This window comes from Hemitrygon akajei, chromosome 11, assembly GCF_048418815.1.
Source record: "Hemitrygon akajei chromosome 11, sHemAka1.3, whole genome shotgun sequence".
In the NCBI taxonomy this organism is placed as follows: domain Eukaryota; kingdom Metazoa; phylum Chordata; class Chondrichthyes; order Myliobatiformes; family Dasyatidae; genus Hemitrygon; species Hemitrygon akajei.
The window spans coordinates 153692077-153707233 of NC_133134.1; the positions used below are offsets into that span (position 1 = coordinate 153692077).

The 15157-nt window shown below is 38.7% G+C and overlaps 1 protein-coding gene across 4 annotated transcripts in view; it reads right to left on the minus strand.

The window, feature by feature from the left end:
* The window catches only part of LOC140736146 (calcium-responsive transactivator-like), a 97891-nt gene that overhangs the window by 62781 nt on the left and 19953 nt on the right, over nucleotides 1-15157 (minus strand). For all 4 annotated transcript variants that reach the window (XM_073061972.1, XM_073061970.1, XM_073061971.1 and 1 more), the window contains exons 3-5: nucleotides 14931-15015; nucleotides 7521-7665; nucleotides 5649-5849 (exon numbers count right to left, since the gene is read on the minus strand). In XM_073061972.1, coding sequence (XP_072918073.1) covers nucleotides 5649-5849; nucleotides 7521-7665; nucleotides 14931-15015 — 431 coding nt within the window. The remainder of the gene's footprint in view (nucleotides 1-5648; nucleotides 5850-7520; nucleotides 7666-14930; nucleotides 15016-15157) is intronic.

The window sequence follows — 15157 nt, forward strand, 5'->3', positions numbered from 1 at the left end:
ACTCACTACTTTCTATTAGTTAGCCAACCCTCTATCCATGCTAAATATACCACCCCCAACTCTATGCATCCTTACCTTTTATGCTGTACCTTATTAAATACCTTCTGGAAATCCAAGTAAATAACGTCCATCTGTTCCCCTCTATCCACTGCACTCAATATATCCTCAAAGAACTCCAGTAAGTTTGTCAAACAGGACCTGCCTTAGCCGAATCCATGCTGCGTCTGCCTGATGGATCAATTTCTTTCCGGATACTTTGCTATTTCTTCTTTAATGATAACTTCAACCATTTTCCCAACTAAAGATGTTAAATTAACTGGCCCATAGTAACCTGCCTTTTGCCTACATCCTTTTTTGAACAGTGGAGTGACATTCGCTGTCTTCCAATCCACCAGGACCTGTCCAGAGAATTTTAGTAAATCATCACCGAAGTCTCTACTATAACTTCTGCCATTTCTTTCAATATCCTGAGATGTGTTCCATCAGAACCAGTAGACTTATCTATCTTCAGGCCCTCAAGTTTGCTCAGCACTACCTCTTTAGTGATAGCTATTGTATCAAGGTCCTTACCTCCAATCAAATCCATAACATCTCTCTTTGGCATGTTAGATGTGTCCTCCTCCATAAAGACCGACACAAAATATTCATTCAAAGCCTTGGCCATTTCGTCATTACCCAATATCAATTCCCCCTTCTTGTCCTCCAAGGGACATACATTCACTTTAGCCACCCTTTTCCGCATTATATAATTATAAATCTTTTACTATCTATTTTTATATTTTGTGCTAGTTTATTTTCATAATCTAGATTCCTTTCTTTATTGCTCGCTTAGTGGTACTTCATTACTTTTTAAAGTTTTCCCGATCTTCCAGTTTCCCACTACTCTTGGTGCCTTTGTATGCACGAACTTTAAGTTTGATGCTTTCTTTTATTTCCTTAGTTATCCAAGGCTGGCTCTCCCCACCCTTACTATCCTTGCTTTTAACTGGAATATAATTTTGTTGAGCACCATAAAAAAACTTCAGTCTTCACTGTTCCTCAACTGTCCCACCCTATAGCCTGTGTTCCCAGTCTACACTAGCCGAATCCTCACTCATCCCATTGTAGTCTCCATTGTTTAGGCATAATACACTGGTTTTCGATCAAAATATTGCACCCTCCAATTGTTTGAGAAATTCAGTCATACTGTGATCACTCTTTCCAAGAGGATCCCTAATTACAAGATCACTAATTTTGCCTGCCTCATTGCACAGGATTAGATCTAAGATAACATGTTCACTCATAGGTTCAGTAACATGCTGTTCAAGAAAACCATCACGGATGCATTCCATGAAGTCCACCTCAAGACTGCCTCAACCAACTTGATTCACCCAATCTATGTTCAACTTAAAGTTCCCCATAATAACTGCTGTTCCATTCTTACATACCTCAGATATTTCTCTGTTTATTGCCTGTGCCATTGTAATGTTTTTATTTGGTGGCCAATAGACAATTCCCAACAGTGATTCTTTTCCCTTTACTATTCCTAATCTCTACCCAGATGGATTCAGCATTCTGCTCCTTAGATCTTACATTGTCTCTCACTATTGTCCTGATCTCATCCTTAATTAAAAGCACTACCCCACCTCCCTTACCTTCCTGCCTATCCTTCCATATTACCTGATATCTTTGGATATCTAAATTCCCAATCCACTCCATTCTGCAACCACGTCTCTTCAATGGTCACTAAATCATACCTTTTTGTACTGATTTGTGCCACAAGTTCACTGACCTTGTTTTGAATATTATGGGCATTCAAATAAAGTGCCCTTACACTCATTGTGCTTTTAAAATCTTGTAATCTTACTCCTTTGCACTTGACTTTTCCTCACTCCACTCTTACTTTTCTCTTTTTTAAATCTTTTTTTCTTTATTTTTTACCCACACTTTTCTTCCTTACTTTATCCATACTTCTCCAATCTGTTGAACCTACCCCCTTACCATTTAGTTTAAAGCCCTATCTACAGCCCTAGTTATGCAATTCGCTAAGATCCAGGTCCCATTATAGTTCAGGTGGGGTCCGTCCCATTGATACAGCTCCCTCCTTCCCCAATACTGGTGCCAATTTCCCATGAATTCAAACCCACTTCTCCCACACTAATCCTTGAGCCACGCATTTATCTCTCTAATCTTCTTGACCCCATGTCAATTTGCAGGTTGCTCGGGTAGTAATCCAGATTACTACCTTTTTTGGTTCTGCTTTTTAATTTAGTCCCTAGCTGCTCAAACTCCCTCAGCAGAACCTCTTTCCTCATTCTACCTATGTCTTTGGTACCCACATGGACCACAACAAGTGGATCTTTCCCCTCCCACTGCAAATCCTCTGCAGGTCAAATAAGATGTCCCCAACCCAGGCACCAGGCAGGCAACACAGCCTTCGGAACACACTATCTAAATCTAGTAATCTAAATGCCATAGTTCTCTTCAACACAAAACTTTGTCTAGATTGTTAAATCTATAATGTTGATCTTACCCAATTCAGCCTCATTCTAGTTTTCCACTGTTATCTTCCCCAAGAGAACTCTCCCGGGTTTGAAATGCAGTATACTTCATACACTTCCCTGTTCCCTCTACAAAACCACAATCTTCAGTTGTCTCAGCTTTATTTTTACAATTCCTTTGTCAATTAATACTATCTTGCTAAAATCAGAACACTTTCATGAGCCATAGAGTCCTACAGGACAGAAACAGGCCCTTTGGCTCATCTAGTCAGTGCCAAGCTTTATTCTGCCTGGTTCCATCAACCTGTACTTGGACAACAGCCCTCCACTCCTCCCCCCTCCCATGTCAATGAACTGATCCAAACTTCTCTTTAATGTTGAAAGCAAACCTGCATCCACCACTTCCTCTGGCAGCTCATTCCACATTTGCACCACCTTCTGCATGAAGAATTCCCCTTCAGGTTCCCCATCCTTCACCCTTAATCTATGAATTTTAGCTCCAATCACACCCATCCTCAGTGGAAAAAGTCTGCCTGCATTGACCCTATCTGTACTTCTCATAATTTAGGATACAGATATCCCCTGCTTTACGAATGTTCCCTTTACGCCACTTCGCTTTTACAAAGAACCAACATTAGTAACCTGTTTTCACATTACAAAGAGGATTTTCACTTTTATGAAAATTTTTCCCTTATAAATTAATGGTTCTTTGCTTTATGCCATTTCAGCTTAAGAAAGGTTTCATAGTCTACCTTTGTAAAGGTGGGGGGGGCACCTGCACTTCTATCAAGTGTCCCCTTATTCTCCTACACTCCAGAGAATAAAGTTCTTCATTATCTAATTTCTGAATGGACAACGAAAGACTACCACACTAACATTCCCCTCTCCTTTTGCATACTTACTTAATTACATTTGTATACAGATTGTAATATATGGTTTTAAAAAAAAATTATTATGTATTGCAATGTACTGTTGCCACAAAACAACAAATTTCTCATCATATGCCAGTGATATTAAACAGATTCTGATTCTGGTTCCACTGTGTATCTCTTGAAGTTTGTTAAGGTTTTTGGCAACATGCTGGATCTATTCAAACTTCTAAGAAAGTAGAGGTGCTGTCCTGCCTTCTTTGTGAAGACACAAATCAGTGCTGCTCCCAGGACTTATTTTCTGATAAGACTGCAAGAGTACAGAAAATTTTTTCAAGGATGTTGCTGGAAACTTGAGGTCCTGCTGAAGGGTCTCAGTCCAAAACACTTACTGTACTCTTTTCCATAGATGCTTCCTGGCCTGCCGAGTTCATTCAGCATTTTGTGTGTGTGTGTGTGTGTGTGTGTGTGTGTGTGTGTGTGTGTGTGTGTGTGTGTGTGTGTGTGTGTGTGTGTGTGTGTGTGTGTGTGTGTGTGTGTGTGTGTGTGTGTGTGTGTGTATATATATATATATATATATATATATATATATATATATATATATGTGTGTGTGTTGTGGGTTTCCAGCATCTGCAGATTTTCTCGTTTGTCAATGGAGGGGAAGAATCTGTTTCTGAAACATTGAATGTGTGACTTCAGGCTTCTGTACCTCCTCGATTGTAGCAAGGAGGAGAGGGCATGTCCTAGGTGATGGGAGTTCTTAATGATGCATGCCATCTTTTTGAATCATTGCCGTTTGAAGATGTCCTTGATGCTGGTGAGGCTAGTGCCTATGATGGAGCTAGCTTTCTACAGCTTTTTCTGATTCTGAGCAGTGGCCCCTCCATACAAGATGGTGATGCAACCAGTTTCAATACTCTCCATGGTACGTCTGTAGAAATTTGATCGAGTCTTTGGTGACATACCAAATCCCCCCAAACTCCTAATGCAATGTAGCCACTATTGTGCTTCTTTGTAATTGCATCGATACGTTGGGCCCACGATAGATCTTCAGAGATGTGACATGACCCCTCAAAGATGACTGATGCGTGTTCTCTCAAGTTTCCCTTCCTGAAGTCCAGTCAATTCCTTGGTCTTACTTACAATGAGTGCAAGGTTGTTGTTGCAACACCACTCAACCAGCAGAGAATATGCAATGGCTACTCTATTGGAGAAGATCCTAACTGGTTGCATCATGGCCTGGAATGGAAACACCGTGTCCAGGAACAGAACAGGCTACAGAAAATGGTGGACACAGCCCAATCCATTACAGGCACAGCTCTCCACACCATTGAGTACATTTACATGAAGCGCTGCCACAAGAAAGCAACATCCATCAGCAAAGCCCCCACCATCTGGGACATGCTCTTCTCAATACTATCATAATTACAGAAGCCTTGGGTCCCACACCACCAGGTTCAGGATCAGTTATTAAATGTTGTTAAAATTATTTAACTGATAATTACATATTATATTTTTATATAACAGGGAAATTAAATGTATGGGGAAAAGACAGGTAGGTGGATCTGAGTTCACAGCTAGATCAGCCATGATCTTATTGAATGGCAGAGCAAGCTCAGCAGGGCAAATAGCTGACTCATGCTGCTGTTTCTTATTTTCTTTATGTAGGTAAGTTAATTAAGTAAATAACCAGGGGTGTAGTATAGATGCAGGCTACTATTACCTGTGGACTTGAAACATCAGAACAACTTGCAGACTGAAGGAGCTAGGCACTGGCACATTGAGGATGGGATCTCGGTGCCCTTTTGGGGCACCCAAAGCTTAGGGCCACGTGCAGGAATTACTTTACTTGAGTATCAATCTGGCAATGCAGCATTAAAAGTTGGCTTTGCTGGGAATGCTTCATGGAGCTCATTCACAGAGAGATTTAACATGTCCTGTTCCTGAAACAATGTTCTAAAAAAGTGTTACATGACAAATTAAGTCATCCTGTTTGTGGCTAACAGAAACTGCATTAAGTGCAAAAGGATGAATCACTCCAGGCAGCCCTTGGCCAACGTTCTGTAACTAAGTCTAAAGAATTTTCAGTCATGTAGTGCTAAATTGGTATTTAATTTAGCATAAAATACTGCATGATTGCATTGCTAGCCCTGCTTTTCTTTCGGCATTCTGTTCAAGGAGGAATTAAATCCCCAAATAAACCCACAGAAATGTAGCAGATTCAGCCCCAAAGAGCAAAAATGATCAATACCAATGTTATTCACTAAATAATGTGACATGGTGATTTTTAAATGTTTACCTTGACTGGTTTGCATGCTCATGTTTGTCCGGGATCCATAGTTTGCCAGCGACTGACTCTGACCCTGCATCTGCATCCCTTGTGAAGAGGGCACAGAATGACTATAACCACCTGGTGTTCCATGGTTACTTACAGGCATATTCATTGAAGAACTTGGTATTGTGGTTGGTCCTGACTGTTGCACTGAAACATGAGAAGGACCTAAGAAAAGAACAGAACCACACTCAGTCACAATAATTTGTTCCAATCACCTCTGAAATCATCCATTTCTGTGGTACATAGCTCAGTAGCCCGGACTCAATTAAAGTCTAAGCCAATGGGTAAAAGTCTTCCATATATTTCAGTTGCCTTTTGATGCTAATATAACAAAAAAACGTAGGGAAGTTTACAGAGACCAAATGAGTGCTAATCAAAATCAATAAAACAAGAACAATAGCAACTCATATCTGGATTCAACCAGTCCCCTCAAAATAAAATTAAAGTGAACTGTGGCAAAACACTCTGGCTACTCCGCATTATAGAAAAGTATATGGACCCAAGCCCCTTGCTAAATCTCTTAAGCTAAACTTCTAAGTTCATGTTATCCGGGAAAGAAGTAACAAATCACACAGTTCAGATCACACAGCAACAGTTCTTTAAAGGACCAGTGATACAGGCACTTGAAACTATCAACAGGCATAGCAATGATAGACTCTGCCCACTGGTACTTTGCATGTTAAGTATCTCAGAATATCATTTGATTGCTTCCAAAACCAGCCAAAATTTTGGATGAGTTTTACTGAAAACAGCAATGCCACTCTCAGGAATGAAACCCCACCCCATCTCACCCGAGGTGGACATCAAGTTAATTAATACCCCTCCATGAGTACTGAGACTGCCCAATCAGAAAATTTCAATTTTTTCACTGGTATGTTGGCTGCAGTTTTGAAGTCTTCTTCTAAAATGGCTGAGTGATGTGGTTGATAGAAGGATGAAAATTGGAACTAGGACGTGTAGCTGTAATAGTGAGTCACATAATAACAGACTGATAACAACTTCACACTCTTTCTATGCCATAGTCTTGTGGTACCAATATCCATCACTGACCAAATCCCTATCTCCGAAACCTACTTACCATTTTCATTAGATTTCTCCTCCAATGACAGCCTATATTTCCCAGTGATAAGAAAGAGGAAGGAAAAAGGTCATTTATAGATAAGTATAGAGGAGAAAGAGATAAAATAGAGAGAAAAAAATGAAATCAAAATATTAGGGAGGGGAAATACAAAAGTGATTCACAAACACAGAGGGATGTTAGAAGCAGGAGAGAAAGATTAACTGTGCTTTATTGTGAGCAATACCATGGCAAATAAACTTTTTGTAGAACTATCTATTAATACACCACTACTCCACCTTCCAATCGTCTGCAAGTAAGGCATGGAAGATGCAACAGTTATTATTGGATAAACCTGACTACTCAGCAAATAATCAGAATGTTAAATATAATAAGATTGAAGGATTTTATAAATGACATATTTTAGCCATTGTTTATAAGTGTAGGTTGTACTGACCGTTCTCATTTAGCACTACAATAGGCATCTACATTTTCTTTACTAATGAATTTATATTTGAGGCAAATGAAAAGCATAGAAAAGACCTTGAAAAGTTCATACCAAAATGGAAAGAATTTATTATGTATAATCTGGATTTGGATGTTAACTTCAAACCTTTACCAGAACAGACTGATGTTGTAACAGGAGATCATTTTCTGTAAATCTTTACATCAGAGACAAAGCAAATCTGAATTCTACTACTTCCAGCCTGATTATTTAGAAGGTCCCAGTATCAACAAGTTGCTACAAACTATAAATAACTAACACTGTTAGAACCTACCATTGCTCATCTGGCTCTGCATTAGTGGAGAAGGCGGAATTCCGCCCCCCATAGTGTCATTGGCAACATTCTGTGAATGCAAAGCTTGATTTGATCCAGACAGATTCATTCCTCCTGGTCCCATAGATATGTTTTGGGAAGGCGGCTAAGAAAAATGAAATGGTAGGAAAACAGAAACAGAATTAAAAACAGAATTTAAAAAATATATTAATGCATTGCCTAATATTTATAGAAAAGATGGCAAAAATCTTGAATTTCAAATTTTCGATACTTTTATTTTATTCTAGAAATAGTTATTGTTATGTTTTGTAACTGCAAAATATAAAAACTAATTGAAAGGAAAACATGGAGCCAGGAATAACTTATGTATGTTCTTATATTTACTTTTAAAGAGATGCGTACATATGACATTGCGGTGTAATGACATATGCTGTGGATGTACTTTTACATATAACACGTAAACAACAAAGGATCCTTAAAACCATATAACACAACATTACGCAAATATTGCTGAAATATTAAATACACAACAGTTATGATATTCTTCCACTAATAAGATTCTAGAGGAAGAATTTTACATTCATATAGAGATAATAAATACAGTACTTGTGTATTTATACAACTCCATTTCATACTCTCTCAGCATCCCAAAACCTTCAGAATTGTTATTATCGAGGCAAAATGTGCAGCTAAATTGTGTGAAGTGATTTTGGCATTCAGGAAACAAATGAATGAGTACATATTATATTGTTAGTCGTGCCTGACTGAAAGAGTAATGTTACTTGGCATACAGATGTTCCTTCGTCAAGTATCATTGGATCTTGAAAAATGTATGCAGCATTCTCTCAGTTACTGCACTGAGGAGTCAGTAGTCAACTCTATTCAATAGCACTTTGAAGAATCAATATTCATTCTTGGTCCATTAGGAAACAACAGATGTTTCTGTTGACTTGGTATCTATGCTAGTGTAAAATTCATGTAGCTAGAAATAGGTATAGCTTGATAACCCACCCCTGTCTAATCTCAGCTACACCATTAAAAGGGTGGACAACACTGCCTATGGTGCAACAAGATAGACAACTCCAAAGTTCCCTTTCCTTTGGTAATTCAATAATCCCGTTGAGAAGTACAAGTGTGTAAATAAGTCAAGTTTAGCAGCAGGATGCCAACTATATCCACCTTACCCAAACGGAAAACTACTTGATGCTGATTGCCTAGGGTTTTGCACAGAGACCAAGCTCTACTGCATTAAAAGTTAACAACTTCATGTCAAAAGAGTAAACTTGTAATGAAGTAAGAGGTACTACACTAAATCACCTCTCCTCACAAACTATGTGCAAATGTGCACAATCTCCTTTTATTGTTTCATTTGCTGAGATACATGGAGAATGTATCTATTACTTCTTTATTATTCTTGGATATAAAAAAATGCATATACATGTGTAGAATTGTATTAGATATAAAGACTGACTTTATCAAGTTATACAAAAGCACTGGTAACACCTTACAGATATATAGCAGCTTTTTTCATCATTGCAAATCATATTTGCAAGTGCACTAAGAACTGAAAAGTGACTTTGAATCTCTGAAGAATGCGAAGTGAAAGGAAATAATATCTTTTAAAATTAATTTGGGTACTCTGTATAATTTCATATTTATAAATCAGTTAAAAAGAATAAAAATGCTGCATTACTAAGTATTGTGTATCATCCATAAATTCAGGAAACATTTTCTAAAGATATTAGTATTAAGGAAATATTAGTATAGTTATTCATCCTTAGTTGTAAATGCTACATGATTGAAAGGCTGGCTTATAAAACTCAGTTCCATTGTTTCCAATTAAACTTGTAGTTGAAGCATGGTACTACATACAGACTCTAATTTATTTGATATCCAGTGTACGAAGTCAAAGATGATTTTTATATGAATGATTAGCTATCACTAACTCACAGTACCGGGAAGTTTTCATTGGAAGATGTGTCACAAGTCTTTCACAAAATTGGCTTGCCATGCCATCCCAGATAGCTTCTATTACATACAGCACAATACAGTGTGCTCTAGATTTTTCTATTTATTTCTTCCATTCAGAGTTCAAATGAATACCCAGAGTAGAAAGCAAAATGATTAAGGTTTCCATCAAAACAATAGGGTAAAGGAATCTGATATTCATCATTAAGAGAATCCTGAAGTGGGGAATTGCCTGCCTTCTCAGGTGGATGCTAATATTTCCTGAGCACTCTTAGGCAGGAGTTCTACAGATAACTGGCATTATTCCTATCTAATTTTATTCTACAACTGCCATCTAAAAACAGATGATTTCATCATTAATTTTATTGCTAGTTGTGGGAATTTTGGGCATTTTAGATAGAACAGTAACCACATTTTAAAGAGACTTTCATTGGCTTAAATGTGCTCTATAAATAAACATTCTTTCTTCCTTACATAATTGACTACATAAAAAGAGCTACCTTTCAGTCAGGTCCGTGTTCAAGATTTAAAAAAGCAGAGCTTTGAACCAGTTTTCTCTGAGTTGGACAATCCATACCAGAGGTGCATAAAAAGAGCTACTTTTTAATCAGAATGGTGATAGAAATTTTAAAAGCAGAGCTTTGCAGCAATTTCTATGAGTTGAGGAGCAACCAATCATCAAGAGGGATTTATTAGAGAGGGCCAATAAGAATAATTCAAGTGTAAGTAGTGCAGCCATTCTTACAGCAGCCCTTCTTTTGGAGTGTACCAGTCTTTAGAGTGGTTTTGGCTCATCAGGCTAATACAAGATCAGGCTTAGGTGAGGTAAACTGTCTTTTAAGTTACTCTCTCTCTCTGTTCTTATTACTTAATTCCTCAACTATTACACATAGTAGTTTAGTGAGAACAGCTCCGGGGCAGTGTTTTGTACTGTATGTGTGATGTGGGAAACCTGGGAGACCTCCAGTCCTGAGAGAACATATTAAGGAACTGGAGCAGGAGCTTGATGACCTTCAGCTCATACAGAAGAATGAGGAGGTGACAGATGGGAGATACAGGGAGGTAGTTACCCCTAGCTTGCAGAATAACCGGGTGACTGTCAGGAGAATGCCGGAGAATGCACAGCCAGTGCATAGTACACCTGTGGCCATTCCCCTCAACAATACGTATACAACTTTAGATATTATTGAGGCATTGACCTACCACAGTGACCGGGTCTCTGGCACTGAGTCTCGTGCTGTGGCTCAGAAGAGCAGAGAGGTGAAGAGGACTGCAGTATTGATAAGAAATTCCTTAGTCAGAGGAACAGAGATAAGGTTCTGTGGCCACAATACAGATGCCCGGATGGCATGTTGCCTCCCTGGTGCCAGGATCAGGGATGTCTTGGATCGTGTCCATGGTATTCTCAATGGCGAGGGGGAGCAGTCAGAAGTCTTGGTACATACTGGCACCAATGACACAAGTAGACAAGGTGAGGAGGCCCTAAAAAGATATTTCAGGGAGCTAGGTAGAAATCTGAGAAACAGTACCTCTGGGTAATAATCTCTGGATTACTGCCTGTGCCACATGCCAGTGAGGGCAAGAATAGGATGATTTGGCAGGTGAATGCATGGCTGAGCAACTGGTCCAGGGGGCAGGGTTTCAGATTTATATATCATTGGGATCTCTTCTAGGGAAGGTATGAACAGTACAAAAGGGATGTGTTACACCTGAACCTGAGGGGGTCCTATATCCTTGTAGGCACATTGTCTAGAGTTGTTCAGGTGGGTTTAAACTAATTTGGCAGTGGGATGGGAACTGGAGTGCTAGTGCTGAAGATGAGGTAGTTTGTTTACAAACAGAGACAACATGAGAATCCTGGCAAAGAGAAGCTGATGATAGGGCAAAATTGCAGTCAATAGGAAAAAAATCAAAAATGGTGAACACAGGACTGAAGGTGTTAAATTTGAAATCATGCAGTATACGGAATAAGGTTGATGAACTTGTAGCACAGTTACAGACTGGCAAGTATGATGTTGTAGGCATCACTGAATCATGCTGAAAGAATATTGTAGCTGGGAGCTTAATGTCCAAGGATGCATATTCTGCCAAAAGGACAGGCAGGAAGGCAGAGGGGTGGCATGACTCTGTTGGTAAAAAATAAAATTAAATCATTAGAAAAAGGTAACATAGAGTTGGAAGGTGTTGAATTCATTGTGGTGAGAGCTAAGTAACTGCAAGGGTAAAAAGACCCTGATGGGAGTTATATATAGACTCCCTAGCAGTAGTAAGATGTGGTCTACAAGTTACAATGGTAGATATTAAATGCATGCCAAAAAGGCAATGTTACAATAGTCATGGGGGATTTCAATATGCAGGTAGATTGGGAAAATTAGGTTGGTGCTGGATTCCAAGAGGGGGAATTTCTAGAATGCCTGCATGACAGCTTTTTAGAGCCATCTGGGGCATCAGCTATTCTAGATTGGGTGTTGTGTAATGAACTGGAATTGATTAGAGAGCTTAAGGTAAAAGAACCTTGAGGCACAAGTGATCTTAATATGATCAAACTCACCCAGAAATTTAAGAAGGAGAAGCTAAAGTCAGATGTATCAGTATTAGAGTGGAGTAAAAGGGAATTACAGAGACATGAGAGAGGACTTGGCCATAATTGATTGGAAAAGAACACTGGCAATGACAACAGCAGAGCAGCAATGGCTGGAATTTCCAGAAGCATTTCAGAAGGCACAGGATATATACATCTCAAAGATGAAGAAGTATTCTAAAGGCAAGATGACTCAACCACGGCTAACAAGGGAAGTCAAGGCGAACCTAAAAGCCAAAGAGAGGGCATATAATACAGCAAAAATTAGTGGGAAGTTCAATGATTGGAAAGCTTTTAAAATCTAAAAGAAGACAACTAAAAAAAGTCAATAAGAAGGCAAAGATGCAATATGAAAGTAAGCCAGCCAGTTGTATTAAAGAGGGTACCAAAAATTTCTACAGATAGATGAAGTGTAAAAGAGGTGAGTGTGAATACTCACTGAAGAACAATACCAGAGTGGTAGTAATGAGGAACAAGGAAATGGTGGACAAACTGAATAAGTATTTTGCATCAGTCTTCACTGTGGAAGACACTAGCAGTATAGTGGAAGTTCCAGGTGTCAGGGGTCATGAAGTTTGTGAAGTTAGCATTAGTAGAGAGAAGGTTCTTGGGAAACTGGAAAGTCTGAAGGTAGATAGGTCACCTGGACCAGATGGTGTACACCCCAGAGTTCTGAAAGAGGTGGCTGAAGAGATTGTGCAGACATGAGTAATGATCTTTCAAGAATCACTAGATTCTGGAATGGTTCTGGAAGACTAGAAAATTGCAAATGTCACTCCACTCTTCAAGAAGGGAGAGAGGCAGAAGAAAGGAAACTAAAGGCCAGTTAGTCTGACCTCAGTGGTTGGGAAGATGTTCGAGTCAATTATTAAAGATAAGGTCTCAGGGTACTTGGAGGCACATGATAAAACAGGGCACAGTCAGCATGTTTTCCTCAAGGGAAAATCTTGTCTGAGAAATCTGTTGGAATTCTTTGAAGAAATAACAAGCAGGATAGACAAAGGAGAATTGGTTTCTGCTGTGTACTTGGATTTTCAGAAGGCCTGTGACATGGTGCCACACATGAGCTAGCTTAACAAGCTACGAGCCCATAGTAGTACAGGCAAGATACTAGCATGGATAATCCAGTGGCTGATAGGCAGGAGGCAAAGAGTGGGAATAAAGGAAGCTTTTTCTGGTTAGCAGCTGGTGACTAGTTATGTTCCACAGGGGTCTGTGTTGGGACCAATTCTTTTTATGTTATATGTCAAATGACTTGGATGAAGGAATTGATGGCTTTGTTGCAAAGTTTACAGAAGATACAAAGATAGGTGGAGGGACAGGTAGTTTTGTGGAAGTGTAAGTGCTACAAAAAGACTTAAACAGATTAGAAGAATGGGCAAAGAAGTTGCAGGTAGTAAGCAGTGTTGGGAAGTGTATGGTCATGCACTTTGGTAGAAGAAATAAAAGGGATGACTATTTTCAAAATGGAGAGAAAATACAAAAATCTGAGGCGCAAAGGGATTTGGCAGTCCTTCTGCAGGATTCCCTAAGGGTTAATTTGCAGGTTGAGTCTGTAGTGAGGAAGGCAAATGCAATGTTGGCATTCAATTCAAAAGGACTAGAATATAAAAGGAAGGATGTAATATTGAGACTTTATAAAGCACTGGTGAGGCCTCACTTGGAGTACTGTGAGCAGTTTTGTTCCCCTTATCTTAGAAAGGATGTGCTGAAACTGGAGAGAGTTCAAAGGAGGTTCACAAAGATGATTCCAGGTTTGAACAGCTTGAAGTGTGTTTGATGGCTCTGGACCAGTATTCACTGGAATTCAGTAGAATGAGGGGTGACTTCATTGAAACCTATTGAATTGTGAAAGGCCTGGTGAAAGACCTTGCATGTGAGGAGGATGATGGGAGGCTCTAAGACCAGAGGACACAGCCTCAGAATAAAGAGGCGTTCTTTTAGGACAGAGATGAAGAGGAATTTCTTTAACCAGAGTGTTGAATCTGTGTAATATGTTCCCACAGGGAGCTGTGGAGGCCAAGTCTTTATGTGTATTTAAGGCAGAGATTGATAGATTCTTGATTGGTCAGGCATGAAGGGATGCAGGGGGAAGGCAGGATATTAGGTCTGAGGACAAATGAATCAGCCTTGATGAAATGGCAAGTAGGCTCGATGGGCCAAATCGCCTAATTCTGCTCCATCTCATGGTCTTAGTTCATTTTAAGATAGGTATTTTTAATGTCCTAAAACATAAATTTACTCTTGTTGACAGAAAACAATTAATAGGTTAAATAAATAAGAAATCTTACTGCAGATTTGAAATCTGATAGTTAATTATATCCCTCTTTTGTTGATACTAAATACTTAAAACTTAGGAAGACAAAGAAGTCATGTGAAAATGTTTTACCCCTTTAAACGGGGTAAAATATGGCTAAAAAGCTTGGAAGAGCCTACTCAAAACCGTAAAAATATATGGAACATAGATATATAGGTGACAAAATTATTGCTTAATACAAAATGATTTAATGTAATACTTCCAATGCTTTATATAAATATTAAAGCACAACCAGTTTATTACAAGACATTCCAACAATGCAAAAGATCCACAGCACAAGGGAAAATCAAATCAACATAAGGTGCGTAATAATGATTGAAAACTAATTTTGCTATTTCCAAAGCATAGATAGTTAATTAATATAGCAAAAGGCCATAAGTGAAATTACAAATGCACAACTCTATGGCATATACTACCCAAGTAACAGTCACAGTTAAAGGTAGAGGAATTAATAGAAAAAAAAATCAAAAAATCTCAATCACAATTGTTTTTTTAATTGGTTTTGTTACAACCTTGATTATGGAACTAATGGTGTATTACTTACAGCAGGTAGTAACGACTGCATATTTTGATTAGAATCTGCTATTGTTGCCAAGTAAACCAAGTTTCTGTGCAGCATCTGTTGATATCTAAGAAATGGAAAAATACAGCTCATTTGAAAAATTAAGGAGAAATACAGTCCATACAAATCTTACATCAAATATGAACATTAACAATAAACTCATGTGTAGTTTCATTACTGGTGTGTCTGGGGTGTCCACAGAGGGAAAG